Source organism: Telopea speciosissima, chromosome 9, assembly GCF_018873765.1.
Source record: "Telopea speciosissima isolate NSW1024214 ecotype Mountain lineage chromosome 9, Tspe_v1, whole genome shotgun sequence".
Taxonomy (NCBI): domain Eukaryota; kingdom Viridiplantae; phylum Streptophyta; class Magnoliopsida; order Proteales; family Proteaceae; genus Telopea; species Telopea speciosissima.
Window position 1 is genome coordinate 21,179,793 of NC_057924.1, and position 20,000 is coordinate 21,199,792.

Genomic DNA, 20,000 nt, shown 5'->3' on the forward strand with positions numbered 1-20,000 from the left:
TATATTATTTTTATACCAAAAATACCCTTCAACAATATCAATAAATCCAAAAAAATTGTCCCTCATTCTCTCCCAAAAAATAGCATTCATTGATCTTGAGTAGTTTATATTAAAAAAACATAGAAACGCGTGTATGTACATTGCCATGCTCTGTACCAATCTTCATTTCCTAAAAAAAATAAATACTTTCCCATTGTTTAAAAATAAAAAAAAATAGAAACGCATGTATGTAAATTGCCATGCTTTGTACCAATCTTATCTTCATTTCCTAAGATTTTTCCATTCTTAAAAAAAAAAAAAAAAAAAAAAAGGAGATTATGTACATTGCCATGCTGTACATCTCGCTCTCCAAAAAACATAGGGTTCATAAATTGAGAAACCCATTGAGAAAATAAAAGACTTTTCCCTTGTTTTTTGGTAAATATATTAAATTATAAAAAAAAAAATAGAAATGCGTGTATGTAAATTGCCATTCTTTGTACCAATCTTATCTTCATTTCCTAAGATTTTTCCATTCTTAAATAAATTAAAAAAATGAAACGAGTCTATGTACATTGCCATGCTGTACAGCTCGCTCTCCAAAAAAAAAAGGGTTCATAAATTGAGAAACCCATTGAGAAAATAAAAGACTTTTCCCTTGTTTTTAGGTAATTATATTTAAATTATAAAAAAACATTAGAAATGTGTGTATGTAAATTGCCATGCTTTGTACCAATCTTATCTTCATTTCCTAAGACTTTTCCTTTCTTAAAAAAAAAAGAAAGAAACGAGTCTATGTACATTGCCATGCTGTACATCTCGCTCTCCCAAAAAAATAGGGTTCATAAATTGAGAAAATAAAAGACTTTTCCCTTGTTTTTAGGTAAGGTTGGCAAGAGGTTGAAAACAACCTCCTCTTTCATGAGTTGTCTTTTAACTCCATTTTCTTTATTTTCCAAAATTACCCCTTCCTTTTATTTTTATTCATATTATGTCCTTGTTTTGTCTCAATATCTAGTTTATCCGTAACCTTAAATTATTATTCTCATTACCTTATAAAACCAAATTAATTGCTCTCCACACAAATGTGTTTTTACTAGTCATACTATTATATAAATGCATGAACTCATGCTTCGTGGCTATTTTTTCATGTGACTATTTTATCCTTCTTTCTTATTTAAATATCATTTTCTCTTCATTATCTCTCCCATCTTTAAGTGCATGAACTCATGCTTCGTGGCTACTTTTTATTTGACTATTTCATCCTTTTGTCTTATTTAAATACCATCTTCTCTTCATTATCTCTCCCGTCTTTTGTTATTATATTTATCCTAAAAATTGGTACCCTTAAGTTTTTTATATTTTATTTTTTTTTAATTCTTAAACCGTTTTTTGGTACCCTTTTATTTATTTATTTCCTAAAATACTTTTCACCTGGATCATTATCACCTCCATTTCTGACACCCTCCAATTCCCTCCAATCCCTCACATAGTAGCTGAAATGACCACCTACCCACGACCTGAACACACTGCCCAAGGTCGGATAGGGTGGTCATTTCAGCTACTATGTGAGGGATTGGAGGGAGTCAGAATTGGAGGAGATACAAATTCCTCTTCACCCTTCTTTCTTTAAATACCATCTCACACGAGATTTTCTCTTATTTGGTTACCAAAAGATTCTCTCTTTTTCTTCGTTAGAATATCATAATCCTTTATAAAAATATGGGTTTTTTTACAATTATCACCCTAAAATCTTTCATATTTTTTATTATCCCCTCAAAAACTTTGAAACAACTATTACCCTCCCCTATTGCATAGTAATAACTAACTGGCCCCCACCGTTACAGATCTGTAACGGAGGGGGTTAGTCGTGAGAGTGTGCCGTTGTGACAAAATTTTTAGGATCAAAATGCCCTTTTTGGGATGGTAATTGTAAAAAACTCCCACCCTATCACCGGCCCTTCTCCTCCTCCTTCTTCTCCTCCTTCTTCCTCCTCTGCAACCCCAACCGCCCCGATCATTGACGTCATCACCACCTGACGTGTTGATCTAAAGCTTGCTTCCATGGCTCCACAACAAACAACTGCCGAGAAAAAGACCACCATGTTATTCAATTAGAAATTAAACATGGAAGCATTTACTATAACAATGGGTACTGCCTCAGTCTTTTATCTGGTTCCAGAGTTTATTGATAAAAAATTATTCCATTAAGGTTAAATCCATTGTTTAGAAATGTCTGCGAGTCTGGCAGCGTACTCCTGGTACAGTTGAGGCACAAGGATTAAACAAGGATTACAAAAGGATCTTTACCACTTTCTAACGCGCCAGGGGTGGAGGGAACGGAGAAGAAGCCAACTTGTATTCAAACTCCATAACTAAATGAAACTCTGACAAACTGAATTCAACACACATTTCGAGAAGCATATATGGACCTGAAACTAAAGAAGAGAAATATCTCTACTGCTATCACGCTTGAACAGATCAACCACATTAACAGAAATAAGTCTGGAAAAAGGGAAAAAGGAAGAACTTGAAAATAGATCCCAAGGACTTACGGCCCAGTAATGCCCATTCGTAATGTCCCAACCACCTCGATAATGCTTGAACCCATCAAGAATATCCGGTTTGTTCGTCTTCTTCGCTGCCAAAACAAGCGTGTCAGCAGAATTTCCATTCGCAGGTCCTGGCGCTTCTGCAAACTGCAAAAAACCACTCGTCCATGGTCCTAAATTCTCCTCTCCTACAGCACGAAGGCAAAAAGAAAGCACCACACACAGGAAAACAGAAGAGAATTCCTTAGTCATTAAGAAAATGTAAACTCGTGAATTCGCGATCGACACTATTTACATCTTCTAGGATTTTATAATTAAACCGAAACTGACAGAATGAGAAAGTAGTAAACATTACTACCACAAAATCTGCAATAAAAATGGAAATTGTGGAAGAGTAATGACTAATGAACAAGCATTCCCACACATTCAAGAACGGAGAAGAAGAAGGAGAAGAAGGAGGAGGAGGAGGAGAAGGAGAAGGAGAAGGGACGGTGATGGGGTGTGAGTTTTTTACAATTACCATCCAAAAAAGGGTATTTTGGTCCTAAAAAATTCATGACAACGGTGCATTCGCACGACTAATCCCCTCTGTTACGGATCTGTAACGGTGGGAGCCAATTAGTTATTAGTATGTAACAAGGGAGGGTAACAGTTGTTTCAAAGTTTTGGGAGAGGGTAATAATAAATATGAAAGATTTTGGAGTGGTAATTATAAAAAACCCTAAAAATATCATATCATATTTTTCCCTACTCACACGAGATTCTCTCTCTTATTCTCAATTGCAGAAAATCATATTCTTCCTTCATTCTCTCTTCTTCTCTCACTCACTCTCTAAATTTCCTCCCATGACTCTTTCCTTCTGTAATGCCATCACCACCGCCATGTCTCCATTGCTCCCTCCCCAATCTCTGCAAAATGGTACTCTCTCCCTCTTCCCCACCATCTCCAGGACCTTGATTGCAACCATTTCCGGTGACATCCCTTATAGAAAATTATCACCACCACCCCGGCTCCATTATCTTTTGACCTATGCAGGTTGGGACTTGGGGTTAGCCTTTAAGTTCACTCCCTGCCCTTTCAGCACTATGAATTAGAACATGCCATTAGACATCAGTGGAGATTGCAGAACAACGTCATATACTGTTGTCTTTATTTGGAACAGATACTATTACCAAAGTTATGGCAAAGGTGCTTCGAGCTAACGACCTATCCTTTCTCTTTATTTGATTATGTGTTTAAATCACTAGAATAAGGTCTCACTCAAGCCTTATTATGGAGCTTTGGCTAATCAACCAATGGCGTCCCCGTCTTCTTCCTCTACCTATCGAATCTCGTCGTGAGCTTCGGTCCAAACCTTCAACAACCGATGGTTTCCCCTTTTCCATCTGAATACAGGTTGTCTACTTCTCTTCTCCACCTCAAATCTCATGTACCATCTTTCTCGCTCTCTTTCTCTGCTTCTTCAACGTTGATTTGTGATTTGGGTTTTTTTTTCATCTTTTATTTTTATGCCTTTTGATTTGGGGTTTTTCTTCTTCTTTTTCAGTGGTTGCTCTATAAATATTTTACCTACACCTATTACTTCAGTGACTCGGTTGACCTTTCCTAGATGGCTCTCTTAAATTTCATTGTCCTCGTTGTGTGAAGCTTGAACCGGAACAGAGAAGAAGCGAGCAATGAGGACCCACTACAACCAATCGCCACTTCTCCGGCATTGTATCACTCCGACAAGAAGGTATGTGTTTTAATTTTTTGTGAGCATTTTCCAAATGCTAAGCTTCTTTACTTTCTTAGCTACACCTGAATGTGAATACAATCTACATGCGTAGTGTCAGAGAATTTTTTATGTATCATTATTCAAAATCATTCCCACAAGTACTCATCGAATACATTAGTACCCTATTGTTTGATTCCCCAAAAGCACTGATTAAATACATTAGTATTCATTAATGTTTTTCGTAGGATTACTTCTTTTATATGTAATATGTACAATGTAGCATTTCTTTGAAGTAGCTGTATGTACAATGTAGCATTTCTTTGAAGTAGCTGTATGTACAATGTAGCATTTCTTTGAAGTAGCTGTTCATATTTGTACTGAGAGAGAGAGAGAGAGAGAGAGAGAGAGAGAGCAGAATAATATGTTACTTCACCATTCATTTTTAAAACGTAAATGCTACAGGATGAGAGGGACCTCCTACCTTAGATTTCTTTTTCTCTGTTCATCCGTGGAGCCATTAAAATGCCTCTGTTGATTTAGTGAATTCATTTTTTGTTAGGCTCTCTGATCGATCTTTGCTTAGGATTTATCTCCTGAAATTATTTGTTTACCATGATATGTCGAGTTCTGTCATGTTTGATCTATTTTGTTCTTGAAGCTTGAACGCTCTTATGATCTCCCCCTTATTCCATTCTTATTGTCCTGAATCTGTGATCCTTTCTTTCGTTTCTTGATCAATCTCGTAGGCTTAAGATGAATATATGATTTTTTGTTATTCATTTCCTATTTGCATTCTTGATTAATCTCTTAAAGCCTAAATTGAATGCGTGATCTCTATAATCTCCATTACCTGTTTCTTATAATTACATGTCTGTGGTTCTCTTTAATGGTGTTTGTATGGATAATAAGCATGACTCGATCCCCTATTATTTTCCCAAATTCTACGGCTTTGTAGCTCATCATTGAGAGAGGGAAATTATTTTTTGAGCTTGTTCATGCTATTGATAGGTGGAACCATTGCTGGTAGGAAGTGATTACAGAAGACTATTTTTTCAGATCAATAAAAAGAAGAGAAGAAACTTGGTTTAGGCTGTGGGAAAAATCGAATGTTACCTATTTGTATAGTAAGAAGTTAGTTCATGAAAAAGTTTGTATGGTGTAAATGCTTGAATCAGTATGGATACAATTTTCAGAGTTGCAGATCCATCAATGAGCTGCCTATTTCAAGTCATGTGGATAGCTTTTATAAAATTCTGCTGCCAAATATTTGTTTTATGGGAAAGAAATATGACGACCAGCTTGCTCTTAGCCACAGAAAAGTTGTAGAGATCTATTTCAATCCTAATAGGTGGAATCAACATACGATTTTTGCATTCGCTGTGCAACCATCTTTCTTATGTGGCAAGTTCATTGCAATTGAGGACATAAAATGCCTGTAACCATTGCTTTAGATGTGACTGGAATAGTGCCTAGGACGAGTGTCTTGGTTCCTTTGCCTCGATTTTCCCATCATTTCTCTTTTTGAGTCTCAAAGTGTCGAGATATGGGTTTGGGTGCAATTTACCGATGCTGACGATCTCAGCAATGAATTCCTTCACCCGTTGTCTTGAATCATGTTATACTCTCTTCACTGCAACTTTTTCATTTGAATTGGGTAATATACCTCTGTAGACCTTACCAAAGCCACCTATACCAAGAAGCTCCTTCTCATTAAATCCTCTGGTTGCAATGTAGAGATCTTTATATTTAAACCTCTGAGGTCCATAATCAAATTCCCAATCTTCATGAACTTCTGCGAATTTTTTCTTCCTTCCAACAATTAATTGGATGATGAAGATCGACATTTACAATAAACTAGCACCGATCACAGGAAATCCAATGTTAAAAATTTTAGATTGTGTTTTAGGCCCTGTTCGAGGAAGCTTAGGAAGTTGAGTTAGAGACAGAGCTTTTGCTTGTCCATTCATCTTGAAGCTCCACCCCAACACATAATGAGGTGCTTTTATGACAGCAGTTATTGAGGAGAAAACCACAAACATAGGATCCACTATGATTGGGGAAAGATCAATGTTCAAGGACAAGAGGGGGATCTTTGGTTTAGGAACTTCAATTGGAGCTAAAGTTGCCTTAGTTCACCCGAATATTCCACCCAAAGTTGCAAGGCATGTCTACTGAAGAGGGTCAGGTTCACATATCGGTTCTCTTGATCACTAAAAAAAGAAGCCGGAGCAGCTGTGACATGGTTGCCATCGATGTCATTGAAATCCAAATTTTGGATGCAATCCATCTCGATTGCTATGAGATGGTTGGATGAATTGCCGATGTTGGTCTTATTGAAGAGGCCTACATAAATGCTTGGTAAGCACTTGAGAAGTCTGTTGAAGGTGCAATTACAAACGCCATTGCAGGACCACCTACTGTGGTAAACTCAGAATACATGGCAAATACAAAGGCAGTGGAGAAGGAGAAAACATTACCTGTGGAAGAATTCATGAAATGAAGCGGATGAGGGTAGAAGGCATGACCCTTCTGTTGCATAGTGGTGTTTACCAACGTAAGGAGGCCATTGTTTGTAATCTGAGCTAAGCTGTCAAAGCTCAAGTCAACTCCTCCAAATCCATTGTAGGTGAACTCAACATCTTCTTGTTGTGATGCTATAGATCTCCTAAGGAGTAGGAACAAAACCGCAAATTTGAGGAACATTGTATACCAGTTATTTTTCTGTGTTCTTCTAAGGTAGGGGCATTCACTTATTCCTTTCCTTTTAATAATTTTATGAAAGAGAAATCAGCCTTCTTTCTATATCAATATACTGTTTTAAAATTTTCAATTGTGTTAGTTAGCTTAGGACTTAGGATCAAATCGGTTGAACGGTCTACTAAGGCAGGCTAACAGTGATTTGTTGCTAAGGAAAGATCCTCAGTCCATAAAAAAAAGGTGGAACAATCTTTATATATAGCTCCAATTTGATCCAGTCCTACAGTAATCCATTATGCTAAGAGCCTCTTGGCGTGGTGGTGGCTGCCACTGTAGTAGAGCACTGGCCTAAGTCCAGGGAGAGATCGATTATTCGACTCTCTCCCCATCTGACATATAACATCCTGTTATTACCTGCTTCACCCCCCCCCCCCCCTTTCATTTTTCTTCCATTCTCAAAATAATCTCACACATTGGCATTCATGACATTAATAATCTTATATGGCACCTTGCACACTTTGCAGGATTAAGCAAATTGGAATCCCATTCGCCCCTCTCTGTAGTATGAACTGATTAAGTAGTTAAAAATCATGAAACATCCTTTATAACAAACAGAACAGGAGATCATTAATATTTTTAATCCAAAAGTGATCCTTTGGATCCCATGATCACTAGCTAGCTACTACTCTCATTGCTCTGTCCCACAGCAATCTAATACCACTACTACTACTACTAGCTTTTACTCCCTCATCACTTCCTGTTCCTGAAACCTTAACATAGACATTAAAATGAAATTAAACAACTTTCATTCTTAAAGCAACAGATCTATATATGGCACAGTCTAATATGCTCCCATGAATTGATTATTTAAGTAGTAAAAGATTCAAAGTACAACACAATCTAAATTAATTGCTAAAACAGTAAATTATTCATTCCTTCACATGCAAACTTCTTTTAAAAAATAAAAAAAAATAAATAAATAAATTTCATGACCTGATCAGTCATCCAAGAACTAGGGAGGACTTTTTTCCTTTTTGACGCTTCAAAAAGGCTTTGGAGCTCGTGTTCACATTTTCCTCATCTTTTCAATTAGAAGGAATCATGGTTTTCTTTAGATGCTGTTTTTTGGTTTACTCCCTTCTCAAGATGCTCTGTTGTATGTTGCTTTGTGCAGAAGCCTGAAACTCTTATGGTTTTTGAACAAGTTCCTGTGAAGAAAGACGAATTCTAATTACTCCACTAGCCCAAGACTCACAACCGAAAAATTGAAAAAGAACAATAATATTACTCCAATAGGATGAGAGAAGACAAGCTTTTTCAGATACAGAGATGCTGGGCAATGAGGACAAGCTTGCATACAAAGTAATAAGGTTGATTGATTGATTGGATTGAAGATGGAGAAAAGGTGTTCTTTATAGGTAAGTGAAAGGAGAAGATCAAGGCAATTGACCAACTTTCAAGATTGAAGTTATCTGAACCCGAGAGATAGTAATGGAGAAGGTGGAACTAGGAAATGATGATAGGATGGGAAAGGGTCACTCAAGAGAATGGATGCTCACATGGGAAAGGAAAGCTTACGTTGGGAAATAGGGACATAAGAATTGAAAGAGGTTTTGACTAGGAAAGTGGATGGGTGGAGGGTGATGTGGGAAATGTGCAAGCAAGCTCAAATAACAAGGCCCCACACAAAATACATAAATTCCTCACTACATCTCTCTCAAAAAAAAAAAAAAAAAAAAAAAAACATATAATTCCAAAAGTTAAACTTTAAGATTTAACAGTTCCAACCAGATCTTCCTGGCCCATTCAATGGGTAATATCACTAAAATGAACTATTTATATATTAAAAAAAAATTACTTCAATGAACTGCTTCCTTCCATGAGGATGCTTGCTAAGAATCACACCATTGTGGGTTACATATTTTTATATGGAGATGTTTCCATAGTTTTGTACCATTTTGACTGAAAGTCTATCTATATATTGGTGATATATGCCCCCTTTTGGTACTGCAAGTGAGTCTTCCCCAGTCAATCGTGGGTGGAAACCAAACTCTGCTTACTCCCGCCCCCCTCCCTTTTTGTATTGGGAAGTTCTGCGTGTTTTCTCCTTGTTAAATATAACTTAAACTCTTAGACTGAAAATTTTCTCTCCTTAAATACAATAGTTCGTGAAAAGAGGTCTCCTGCCCCAACCCATCTACAGCCCCCATATGACCCTTCCTACAAATCTCTTGGACAACCTTGAAGGGCTGATTGTCCCATCCTTGGGCCATCCACTCAAAAGAGAATTAATAATCAAGAGATCATTGGGACTGTGGATTGACTAATAGAGAAGGAGGTTTTAATTACAAAGTAAGTGCATACAATATCGTTGATATTTAATTTTGTTTTGCAGATTCAGTGATTCTGCAACATCTATTCATGAAGACTAATATGAAACTTCAAGCAAAGTAAGTGCATCTTTAATTATCTTTAATTGTCTTTAATTGTCTTTTTCTACAAATCTCTTGAACACAATTTCAAATCTTAGTTGATGTTTTGTGCAGTTTTATGTCTTAGAGGAGGGGTATTATGGAAAAACACTAATTACAGGGTAGTGCTCTAGTAATCTGAGTCTTATGAGGGGTGCTTGCAAACAATTTTGAAATTAAATTGACGTTATGCTAATCTTTTACCCTAAGAACACCAACTCTAAGACCATGGAAGAAAGTTCTCGGTGTACCACCATGCCCAGACCTGTGCTCTCATTGGGCCATGCATAAGTAGGGACCATGCTCCCCACCGAGAATGTCGACCCTGAGATTACTTAGCGTTTCGGACATGGACCCACAATTCAATATGGTAGCTCGTGATTTAATATTTTATCTAAAGATCTTATTATTTTCCCTGAAATACCACAAGGAAAAAAAAAATTTTAAATTCCCTGTGAAAATTAAAAATGGTCATTTGCATCTAACTGTACTTCCTTGCAAACAACCATTCTTTTTTACTTTCTTTCATTTCATTTCAATTCATTTTTTGAATGAATTATTTGATTTCACTCTAGCCAAATGTGGCCAAAGTTTTTCTCTGTGATACTATACTTGACCAGGAACTCAGGCAGGATGGAGTCTATGGCACCAATTGTCCTATTCCCCCTGGGAAAAACTTCATTTATATTCTCCGGGCTAAGGATCAAATAGGCAGCTTCTTCTATTTCCCTTCACTTGCATTCCACAAGGCAGCAGGAGGGTTTGGTGGAATCAAGATCTTTAGCCGCCCAAGAATTCCTGTTCCTTTTCCTAACCCAGCTGGAGAGCATACAGTTCTGGCTGGTGACTGGTTCAAGAAAAACCAGAGTAAGTAACAGTATAATTGGGTTCTTCTAAAGAATCATAACACTTATAGTTACTGGTTTTAGTACAAAAGAGAGAAATCCATTGAGATATTCGAATCGAATCCGCTTGATCCCAATTCTTGCTGATTCATTCTGATCCCTTGTTGATTCTGCTTTGGATTGTTTTCTTTTCCTAAATACTGATATAAGCTTTCGTGTCATTAACATGATTTGAAAGCAATCTTAGACACTGGGAATGGTATGCCCTTTGCTGATGGGCTTCTCATCAATGGCCGTGGTTGGAATGGATACACATTCAATGTTGATCATGGTAAACCATAAATCATGATTTTCTGCAACTCAGGCTGCCACTCAAAGAAATTCCAAGTTGTTTTGGCTGTATAGTCTCACTGTTCTACATATATTGGGCAGGTAAGACATACAGGTTCAGGATTTCAAATGTGGGTCTTACCACATCCATCAACTTCAGAATTCAGGGACACAAGTTGAAGCTGATAGAGGTGGAAGGGTCTCACACACTTCAGAGCACCTGCTCTTCCCTTGATATCAATCTGGGCCAGTCTTACTCTGTTTTGGTTACTGCCGATCAGCCTGTACAGGATTACTACATTGCTGTTTCTTCACGTTTCACCAACACAGTTCTCACAACTACAGCCATTGTCCATTACAGTAGCACAGATAACCCTCCCCCTAGTAATATAATCTCTTTTTGACCAAAAAAAATAAAAACTAACAGTTCTTAGATTTTCTATATTTTGATATTTATTTTAGCAAAAGATTTTATGATCTACAAGACTAGATTGGTATCTATGGTTTGTACAAGAAGTTGTGCCACCTGGAAAGATGAATGTGGCAATTTTAACCTTAGTTTTAAATTCAGAACATACATGCTAGATGGTCAAACCAGGTTGACCTGAATTGTCCCTTTTTTTTTTTTTTTTGGGTTATGTGGTTTTTCTAAAGCTGATGGAGATGTTCAAGGATTTTACTATTTGGAGAAAGTTATCCTCCACGGCACCTGAACATTCACCACACCATACTAGCGTTCACAAACCCTATAGGGTTTTAGAATATTTCTCAAAATACCCTTCTGATACCCCCCCCCACGGGCACACGCATCTGAACCCACCGTGGTGAAGGGATTCCCATTCACCATAGCTGAAGGAAAACTTGGTCCTCATTATTTTTATTTGAAATTTTAAGATTTTTTTATTCAGCTTCAAATTCAATTATATTTCTTTCTTATATTGACATCTTTCATTGTATTTTTAGCCATCCATGTTGTATCTTAGGGTCTACCTGTTTGATTAAAAGTTCCAACCCTTTATGATATGCCATATGGCAGTAATTGTGTAGGCAAGAGAATGGTTAAATAGCTTCTTTTTATTTTATTTTATTGTTTTAGTACTTTTAATCATCCCTTCATTTGCGGCCCATTATTATGTATTGCTGTGCTTCTACCTTTTCTTTTTCCAATAAAAAAAATCTGAAGGTAGGAAATATGTGTGTTGTGTTGGAGGAGAGAGAGAGAGAGAGAGAGAGAGAGAGAGAGAGATTGCAACCTGTGGAGGTTTGCTTCATTTGATTCAAACTGAATATGTGATTCAGGAACATGAAACAAAAGATCCATAAGAATTATTGGGAGACTTCATGTTTAGGGTTTCTACTAAGACAATGGTTTTGAGCTTCTTTCTAACCCTGAATTTATCAGGTCTAATTGTTTCAGTTTGCTGGCTACAGTCTACTAGTTAAGAATTTCAGCTCAAATAAAATTTACAACTTAATCAGAGACTGCTGTCTCCCCACCCCTTCCCCCTCCCCCTCCCCCTCCCCTTAACTCCACTACAGTCAATTCTCATGTCATATCTGCCACTAAATTAAGGTCTTCCAGTACTAAAACTACTTCATAATTTAATATTTATTCTTTATTTTTTAAGGAATCTTCCAAATGCTTTGGACCCTCATAATTAATATTCCTCTTCCTGAGCAAGTATAAATATCCCATGTAGTGCTCCAGTTGAAGTACCCCTTGTTCAAGTTGTTTTCAACTCTCTCTCTCTGTGACATATTCTTCTTTATCCTTCTCATTATGGCGCAGACCAAGATCATGGCTACTTGTGTTTTTCTTCTTGTACTAATGTTCTTCAATGAAATTCTCTCTGTTGAAGGAAGGCTTTTAAAGACTGGAAAACTTGATAACAACTGCTGGGAATGCAACCGGAAATGGAAAGAACAACTTGAAAGCAATGGCTACTGCTGGTGAATCTTCTACCAGCTCCTTCCCCCATGAGGGTAGAAGTGTGGTAGAGATTGATGACTTCCGTCCCACAGATCCAGGTCACAGTCCTGGTGTTGGCAATTCCATAAAAAACTGAGCACAATGGAACAGCTTGCCAATAATGCAAACATCGTTAATGGCAAGCAGAGGTATGCTGTCAATGGTGTCTCATTCGTTCCAGCAGACACGCCATTGAAACTAGCAGATTACTACAAGATCCCTGACATCTTCAATTTTGGAAGCATTCCCAATAAACATCCTGGTGACGGCAGATGCGACCTTAAGACTTCTGTCATGGCTGCAGATTTCAGGGTTTATGTTGAGATTGTGTTTGAGGATTGGACGGACACTGTACAATCATGGTACCTTTTTTATTGTTAGGTAAGGTTTATAGGCCATGAAAAGATTCATTCTTTCCTTATCATGGGTTCATCTCGACTTTTGGAACAGTGGAGTTTTTTTGGATGAACAGGATGGGTCAAGCCCGGTGGTCGCCTAAGAGCAGACGAAGTTGCAATTTGAGAGACACGGTTGCTCGTTCAACTACTCAGGTATGGAATAGATCATTGGGAACCCATTCGAGATTAGACGAACTAGACAATTTTGATTAACCTATCAAACAGTGATGAATTTTGTGCTTGAGATGTTGGTAAATTGGGTTCTTTTATTGGGAATGCAGGTTTACCCAAATTCATGGACTGCAATATATATGGCTTTAATTCAAAGATTTACTGTTTCTACTTTAAAATGGATAGCAGAAACAATGACAGTATAATATCAAGAAGAATTGTTGCAGAAAAAATAAAAAAGAAGATGCTGGAACAATTTACCAAGTTTTATTTCCTCTTGTCATCTAGAAGTTACAAGTAACAATGCTGGAAATTTTATACTTTCGCTATTTTTATTTTCCTTCTTGTCAAGCATATACATCTGTGAAACCAATTTTACTTGGAGGAGTTTTTTTAATACATAATTTATTGGTTTTTGATTGATTGCCGCTCCAGTTTCAGTTGGGTAAGACTGCATGGTAGTTTACTTGGAAGCTGCAAATTTGACCTTTGAACCTTACGGGACGAAGAATTCTTCTTTAAAATCATAATTTTGACTAACCTTCGGGGAGAAGAAAATATTATTTGGTAGAGCAACTGTCCCCTCTCAAATTTGACCTTTGAACCTTACGGGACGAAGAATTCTTCTTTAAAATCATAATTTTGACTAACCTTCGAGGAGAAGAAAATATTATTTGGTATAGTCACTGTCCCCTCAAAAAGGGTAAATTACACATCACCCCCTGATTTTTGAAAAAATTCAAATCACCCTTGTTTAGACCCCAATATGACAAATTAGTCCCTATCGTTAGTTTTATGCTGTTAAGTGATGATGTCAGCCAGTTAAATAAATTTAAATTCCTAAATTACCCTTGACCAATGTTGAAGATGAATGAAGGGTAGTATTGTAAATTTAATTCTAATGTTTTAGTACAAAGGTAAAATAGTCCTTTCACACCAGTAACTAACAGCAGGCTAACACCATTACTGTAGAGGAGGTGATTTGAGTTTTTCAAAAACCAGGGGATGATCTGAGTTTCATTTGAAAATCAAGGGGTGATGTGTAATTTATCCAAATAAAAAAAAAAAAAAAAGAGGATGAGAGAGTGAGTGGGAGCTGAGAGATACTGAATGGGAGAAGGAAGGTGAGTTGGGGGTTTTCCTAATCCATGTGTCCACCACCCATCGTATGAGAATTTTATTAATTCAGGTTCTCATACGATGGCATCCATCATGAGTGGATCCACAAGATAGATGCCATCTGGGTTGCTCGCACCCATTCTCGTATGTTTTCATACAAGGATGTGATCCTAATTCCAATTTTGTACTTAGGTCCAATTTGTTTGACGAAGAAAAGTGAAAAAGGAAAAAAAGGTGGAAAGCTTTTATTTGTTTCCTACAAACTACTACAAATGTAACTGTTTGGTTAGATGGGATAAGAAACTTCAAGACAAACTTATTAAATACATTATTTTTTTGTTTTTTTTGGAGACAGGAGGGGTATCCGACTTTAGGCCGACTAATCCCCCCTAGGCTCGTACATGACCCACGCGCCACGCACGAACCGGGAGCTTCTGGGCCCTAGTGAGCTTCAGGCGGGTGGCCCCAAGAAATTATGCAGTGGCGAAGGTTTGATCACGAGACCTCGCTTCCTGAGGCGGAGTCTCATGTCCCCTCCAAGCAAGCTGCGCTAACCCCTTGAGGTATTTAATGTATTTATTAAATACATTCATTCTTGTCTAATGCGATGGTACCCCTCTTTTTTACACCACATTCACTTTTAAGTCCTACCAAATATTGATAGGACTTTGGCACTATTCTTTTTTTGGAGAAAGGATTTTGATACTATTCACGAAAAAGTTATTTTTGAGTCTATCTCTCTCCTTTTTCTATTTCCTTTCTTTCCCATGGAATCTCATCCCATGTTCATTTTGTCTCTTTCTCTCATTAAATCTCACTCCACCATAAGATGCAATTCTATTATTTCCTTTCATTTCTTTCTCAATCCAACTCATAGCATGTAAGATTCATCCTCACAAGTTTTCCAGCGATTTTATCAGTCAAATAAACGGGGGCGAGAAAAACAAGTTTGATTTTTTTGGACATACCAACAGGTGAATGTACATGTGAGAACCAACCATTTAGTCCTATTACAAAGAAAGAAGGGCAATTTATGAACATAAAATTAAAATGTGATTGGTTCTCACATGTGCCCGATCCGTTTACAGGAAAAAGAATGTGGAAACACAATTTTCATTGAGAAACGTGTAGATACAGGAGACCCACCTAATACCGTTGAATAATAACCATACCTTTTTCCGTGGGCCCAACCGTCCAACTAATCGTCCGGAGATTTTTTTTGGTAAATAAACGTCAGGACTCAGGAGATGGTAACAACATTTTCGACAAGCCCAGGGATTCCAAACTCCGACTGACTAAAGATTTGAAAATGGTCATAATTCATTAGTGGGCCCACCTAATCCTGAGGAGAGATGATAACCACAGTTTTCATGTAGCTAGAATCACATTGTCGTACGAGAACGACATCACGTACCACAATTTGACCAGCCACATGGAATCCATTCCTCCTCTCTTTCCATTAGTGGCTGGCTAAAGGCGTACACGATCACGTTCTCGTACGATTAGGCCTCGTTTTCGTAGATTTCTGTTTCCCGTCTATCTTTCTCTCTTTTTCGAATGAATTGACTTTGCTGTCCTCTTATCTAAATTTCTGTTTTGTCACATCTCTTTCATGGGCACCCCATACCAATCATAAAGACGAATACTTCAAGTTAATTTGTGAAGACCATCACAGAGATCAGAGTTTGGGATCTTTATTATTTGCCTTTTATAGAAATATATTATCCAAGTGATCGAGACAATAATAATCGTTCAAATTGGATCAATGAACAAGAAAATGATGTAGTCTTTCAAAACTGTGAGGCATTAGTGAATCCATCTCCATGCTTATATATGACATCCATCATACGCGTAAGATTGAGAATCCGCATCAGAAATGACACTGGGACAATAGTCGGTTTGATGCACCCTTCATTTATATCTTTCGATGCATTCTCTATTCTTCTTTTAAACTCATCACATGCCTCTTGTTCGGTGACACCATGTTGTTTCATGTAGCACTCAACACTCAAACAAACTTGTCCTCTCTCTTGCTCCATCTTTAAATAACATTAGAATTGAATCAATGTTAGGATCATAATCGATTCGTTATCACCTCCAATTCCTGCCCGCTCCAATTTCCTCCAATCCCTCACATAGGAGCAGAAATGACCACCTTACCCACTGCCCGAACACACTGCCCAAGGTGGGGTAGGGTGGTCATTTATACTCCTATGTGAGGGATTGGAGGGAATTGGAGCGGGGAGCGAATTGGAGGTGATAAAAATTCATCATAATCCACCTAACTTTTTCAAAACATTAAAAAAAGATTCCAATTTTTTAAACCAGAAACCGAACCAATTTACTTTGATTAGCTTTTAAATGGCTAGTTGTGATTTTGGTTCAAAATTGACATACTTATTTTTTATACCAGTGTGTTGTCAATAATGTATACTAGCTAAAACTGTGTCATGCAGTGTGTGGTAGTCTTTATTTACCTTGTGGGACACAATATCATCCATAAGCCGGCTTATTAAGGCTGAAGCCCTAACAAGTTTAGGATTATCAATTATCCAGTCTAATGCCTCCTTTGTCACAATAATATCTGCCATGCCGCCAATTAGGACGGAGGATGTGACTGTTAACATAGGGTAACCACTGGAGGTCAATGTAATTCCCATATACTCTTCGAATGTTGGAATGTATCCTTCATTAAACCATTTGGCTTCTATGAAATAGGCTCTGACCTCTTTCTTCATCTGTAATATAAAACCAAACAAACATGATTATAATTAATTAGGCCCGTTTTTTAACATTTTAGAAGTTGTTAGCTAGATTAATCTATGAAATCAACTGGTTAATCAAATTGGTAGAAACGAAATTGTTACTACAGGTGACACAGTACTCACTACTTTTATTGCATAATTAAGTCGATAAGATTGCCCATCTTCCTTTCTCAGTTCTTGCTTGATTTCATTGTAAACATCTAGGAGTGTAGAATAAAGCACTTTCATGTATTCGGGAAGTTGATCCATGCCGCTTATTATGTCCCACCTGAAAATTTGATGAGCATTCCATTCAAAGCATTAATGAATGAAGCAGTACAGTTCACTTTAATTAAATCAGCAAAGTGAAAACAATATACATAGTACTCAACTAAAGACATATGTATATATCATCGATAGATCAAACCTTTCAATTGCATTTGGGAAGAGGTTGAGTTCTTCTAATGTGCCATACACATCATAGGTATCATCTAAGATTGAAGTCAATGCTATAACTTTGGTTAACATCATTCTAGCAAGATAGTAATTTGGCTCAAAGTACACCCCCACTATCCAAAAATAGCATTCGTCTCTCACATAAGGGAGCTTAGTTGCAAACTCCAATTCTTTCCACCAACTGCGCGCATTAATTAATAGGGTATATGAACATGACTATTGCTCATAATAAATATATGCCTAGAAAAAGTCGGTCTCTCGCATTAAGGGAGCTTAGTTGCAAACTCCAATTCTTTCCAGCATCTGCATTAATTAACAGGGTATATGAACATGACTATTGCTCATAATAAATATATGCCTAGAAGTATATATGTATCAAACCACAAAAAAAGAGAAACACATAGAATAAACCCACCTTGAGAGTTGGCTTAGCTCCTGCTTGTGAATTGACTGCAGTGAATTGAAATCCAATTGTGCAAACTTCAACAGAGTCTCATTCTTTGTCTCCATTTCTTCATAAACAGATATGTAATGCCTTGTTTCTAATCTTGGCATGCCCTTGTGGAGGGGCTGTTTCAAAGCATGCATCACTTGTTTTGCAAGAGGAAGCTTTATATCATGATGATCATGAATAACTATAGATTTAAGGTGACTGGTTGTGAAAGCCAGAGCTTCATCTAGAATGTCTTCTCCATGTACCCTGAGATGTGTAGCTTCATACAAGCATAGCAAGCCAGGCACATCTTTAATTAAGTCATCCTTGAAGCTGCCTTTATTGTTCTTGAACCAATTGAAAGCATCTGCAAGGTGGACACTCAATAGTGAGATGACCATAGACATATATACCAAAATGGTTAAATTGGATGGTCTAATTAATTTCCAATCAAGAAAAGGTGAGAGAGGAATATGTACTTACTGCAGGAGACATTATACCCTTGTTGTCTAAGTAATCGAAACCATAAAGGGATGGTGTAAAGATCGTTTCCATAAAAACCATGATAAGGGGGTGCATCCTTCATCTGGTCTAGTACCTCCTCTATCTCTCCTTCAAAGTGGCATGCCACACCAAGCCGTTGTAATGAATCAATAAAGTTCAATTTGCTTGAAGGATCATAATTGGCATCAACCCGTAGCATTGTCCTTACTTCTTCTTTCAACTCTTCAACATGTTCAGGACAAGCATCATCATCTACCTGCAAAATAAAGTGTTCTTTGTTTTCACTCTTGTACAAGGAAACAAAAAATTTTAAACTATATATAATACATAGACCACATAGCTTCTCTCTCTCTCTCTCTCTCTCTCACACACACACACACACACACAAGTGCAACATACCATATCATCAGGAGCATATTTGAGGAATCGCTCACCCCAGATGCTAGGATGGAAATTTGCAAAGCGACGGATGATCTTTGGTTTTGCATTTTGAAGCAAATACTGGTGGGCAGCAGGAGCTAAAGAAGGTAAGTCAAACATCTTCCTAATAACACAAATATGAGATAGGAACCAAAATGGGGTTTCTTCAAATTAAAGCGCAACTGTGGGATATCAAGTATGTTTGTGATCTGTTACATAATCAAGTTTGGGTCATGAGTCATGACTCTCTTCTAAGAATCTGAAGATGGAGAAAAGACAAGACTACAAACAACTGCAAATGTGTATTCTTTCATTTTTCTAAGATTCCAATTTGATTTCTAGGGTTCTTGCTGATTGTACGTGGTGGCTTTTAGGAAAAACTCTCTTTCATGCATATAACACGACCTCTTTTTTCTTTTAGGTAAATTCATGACCTCTTAATTGTGAGGAGTTGGTTTGTAATTATCCTTTGATGTTAAAATAGAGAGGCATGTATTGAAAGAAGACTAACACCTCACGATAAAGAATTCATGAGTTTACATTTACATTTGGGTTTTAAATGTGGTTAATTGATTCATCCAAATATCCAAATAAAATGATTTTTATATTTTGTTTTATCATACTTAAATTTGGTTTGAAAATGAGCTTATTTACCATTAAAATAGTTCTCAAATTTCATACCATTTAAAATTAGGGAAAGAGAACACTACTTGGGTGTGTCGCACCCCAGGAATATTTGCCTTAATTTCTATGGAGGCACGACGATCATTTTACGCACCCCTGTGTCTGGGCTCAGGGGCAGCACACTGCACGTGCCCAGGTAGCTTTTTTTCTCCCTTAAAATTATTTGAAAATTACTTTAAAATGTCTATGAAATCACTCAATTTGGATTTTTGGGGTCTAACACATTAGCTTGAAGTTTAAACAAATACAAGTAGTTGGGTCAGGCCTAACCCGGTACAAAACAAAACCGGCCAACCTAAAGGCCTTTGTAGAATAATTCTAATTTGACTATGAATTAATGGACTAGATTCTACGCTCAACGAGCTCGATTCGATGCCAAGCAAGGCTTCTTCGTCGTGGACGAGCCTCTTTATGCTATCAGTAGGCCTGTAAACGGATCGGATTCGGCTCGGATACTGATCGGATGTAATCGGATTTGGATATTTTCTGGTCGAATATGGATACCTCTAA

The 20,000-nt window shown here is 37.3% G+C and overlaps 1 protein-coding gene and 1 pseudogene across 1 annotated transcript; one reads left to right on the forward strand and one right to left on the reverse strand.

The window, feature by feature from the left end:
• Nucleotides 1-3,898: 3,898 nt before the first annotated feature.
• On the forward strand, nt 3,899-13,336 carry LOC122638749 (monocopper oxidase-like protein SKU5). Its single transcript, XM_043831598.1, has 11 exons — nt 3,899-3,999; nt 4,180-4,267; nt 5,277-5,332; nt 10,046-10,284; nt 10,501-10,593; nt 10,695-10,976; nt 12,221-12,273; nt 12,382-12,542; nt 12,621-12,937; nt 13,012-13,112; nt 13,241-13,336. Exons 1-11 carry the CDS (start codon nt 3,899-3,901, stop codon nt 13,334-13,336), a joined length of 1,587 nt encoding a protein of 528 aa, XP_043687533.1.
• A 2,665-nt stretch (nt 13,337-16,001) lies between these two features.
• Nucleotides 16,002-18,926, reverse strand: LOC122640964 (annotated as a pseudogene).
• Nucleotides 18,927-20,000: the final 1,074 nt, after the last annotated feature.

Coding starts and splice junctions, on each gene's coding strand:
- LOC122638749 (XM_043831598.1), top strand. CDS start 3,899: ATGGTTTCCCCTTTTCCATCTGAATACAGGTTGTCTACTTCTCTTCTC. Junction 4,000..4,179: donor TCTTTCTCTGCTTCTTCAAC/GTTGATTTGTGA, acceptor CGTTGTGTGAAG/CTTGAACCGGAACAGAGAAG. Junction 10,285..10,500: donor CTGGTTCAAGAAAAACCAGA/GTAAGTAACAGT, acceptor ATGATTTGAAAG/CAATCTTAGACACTGGGAAT.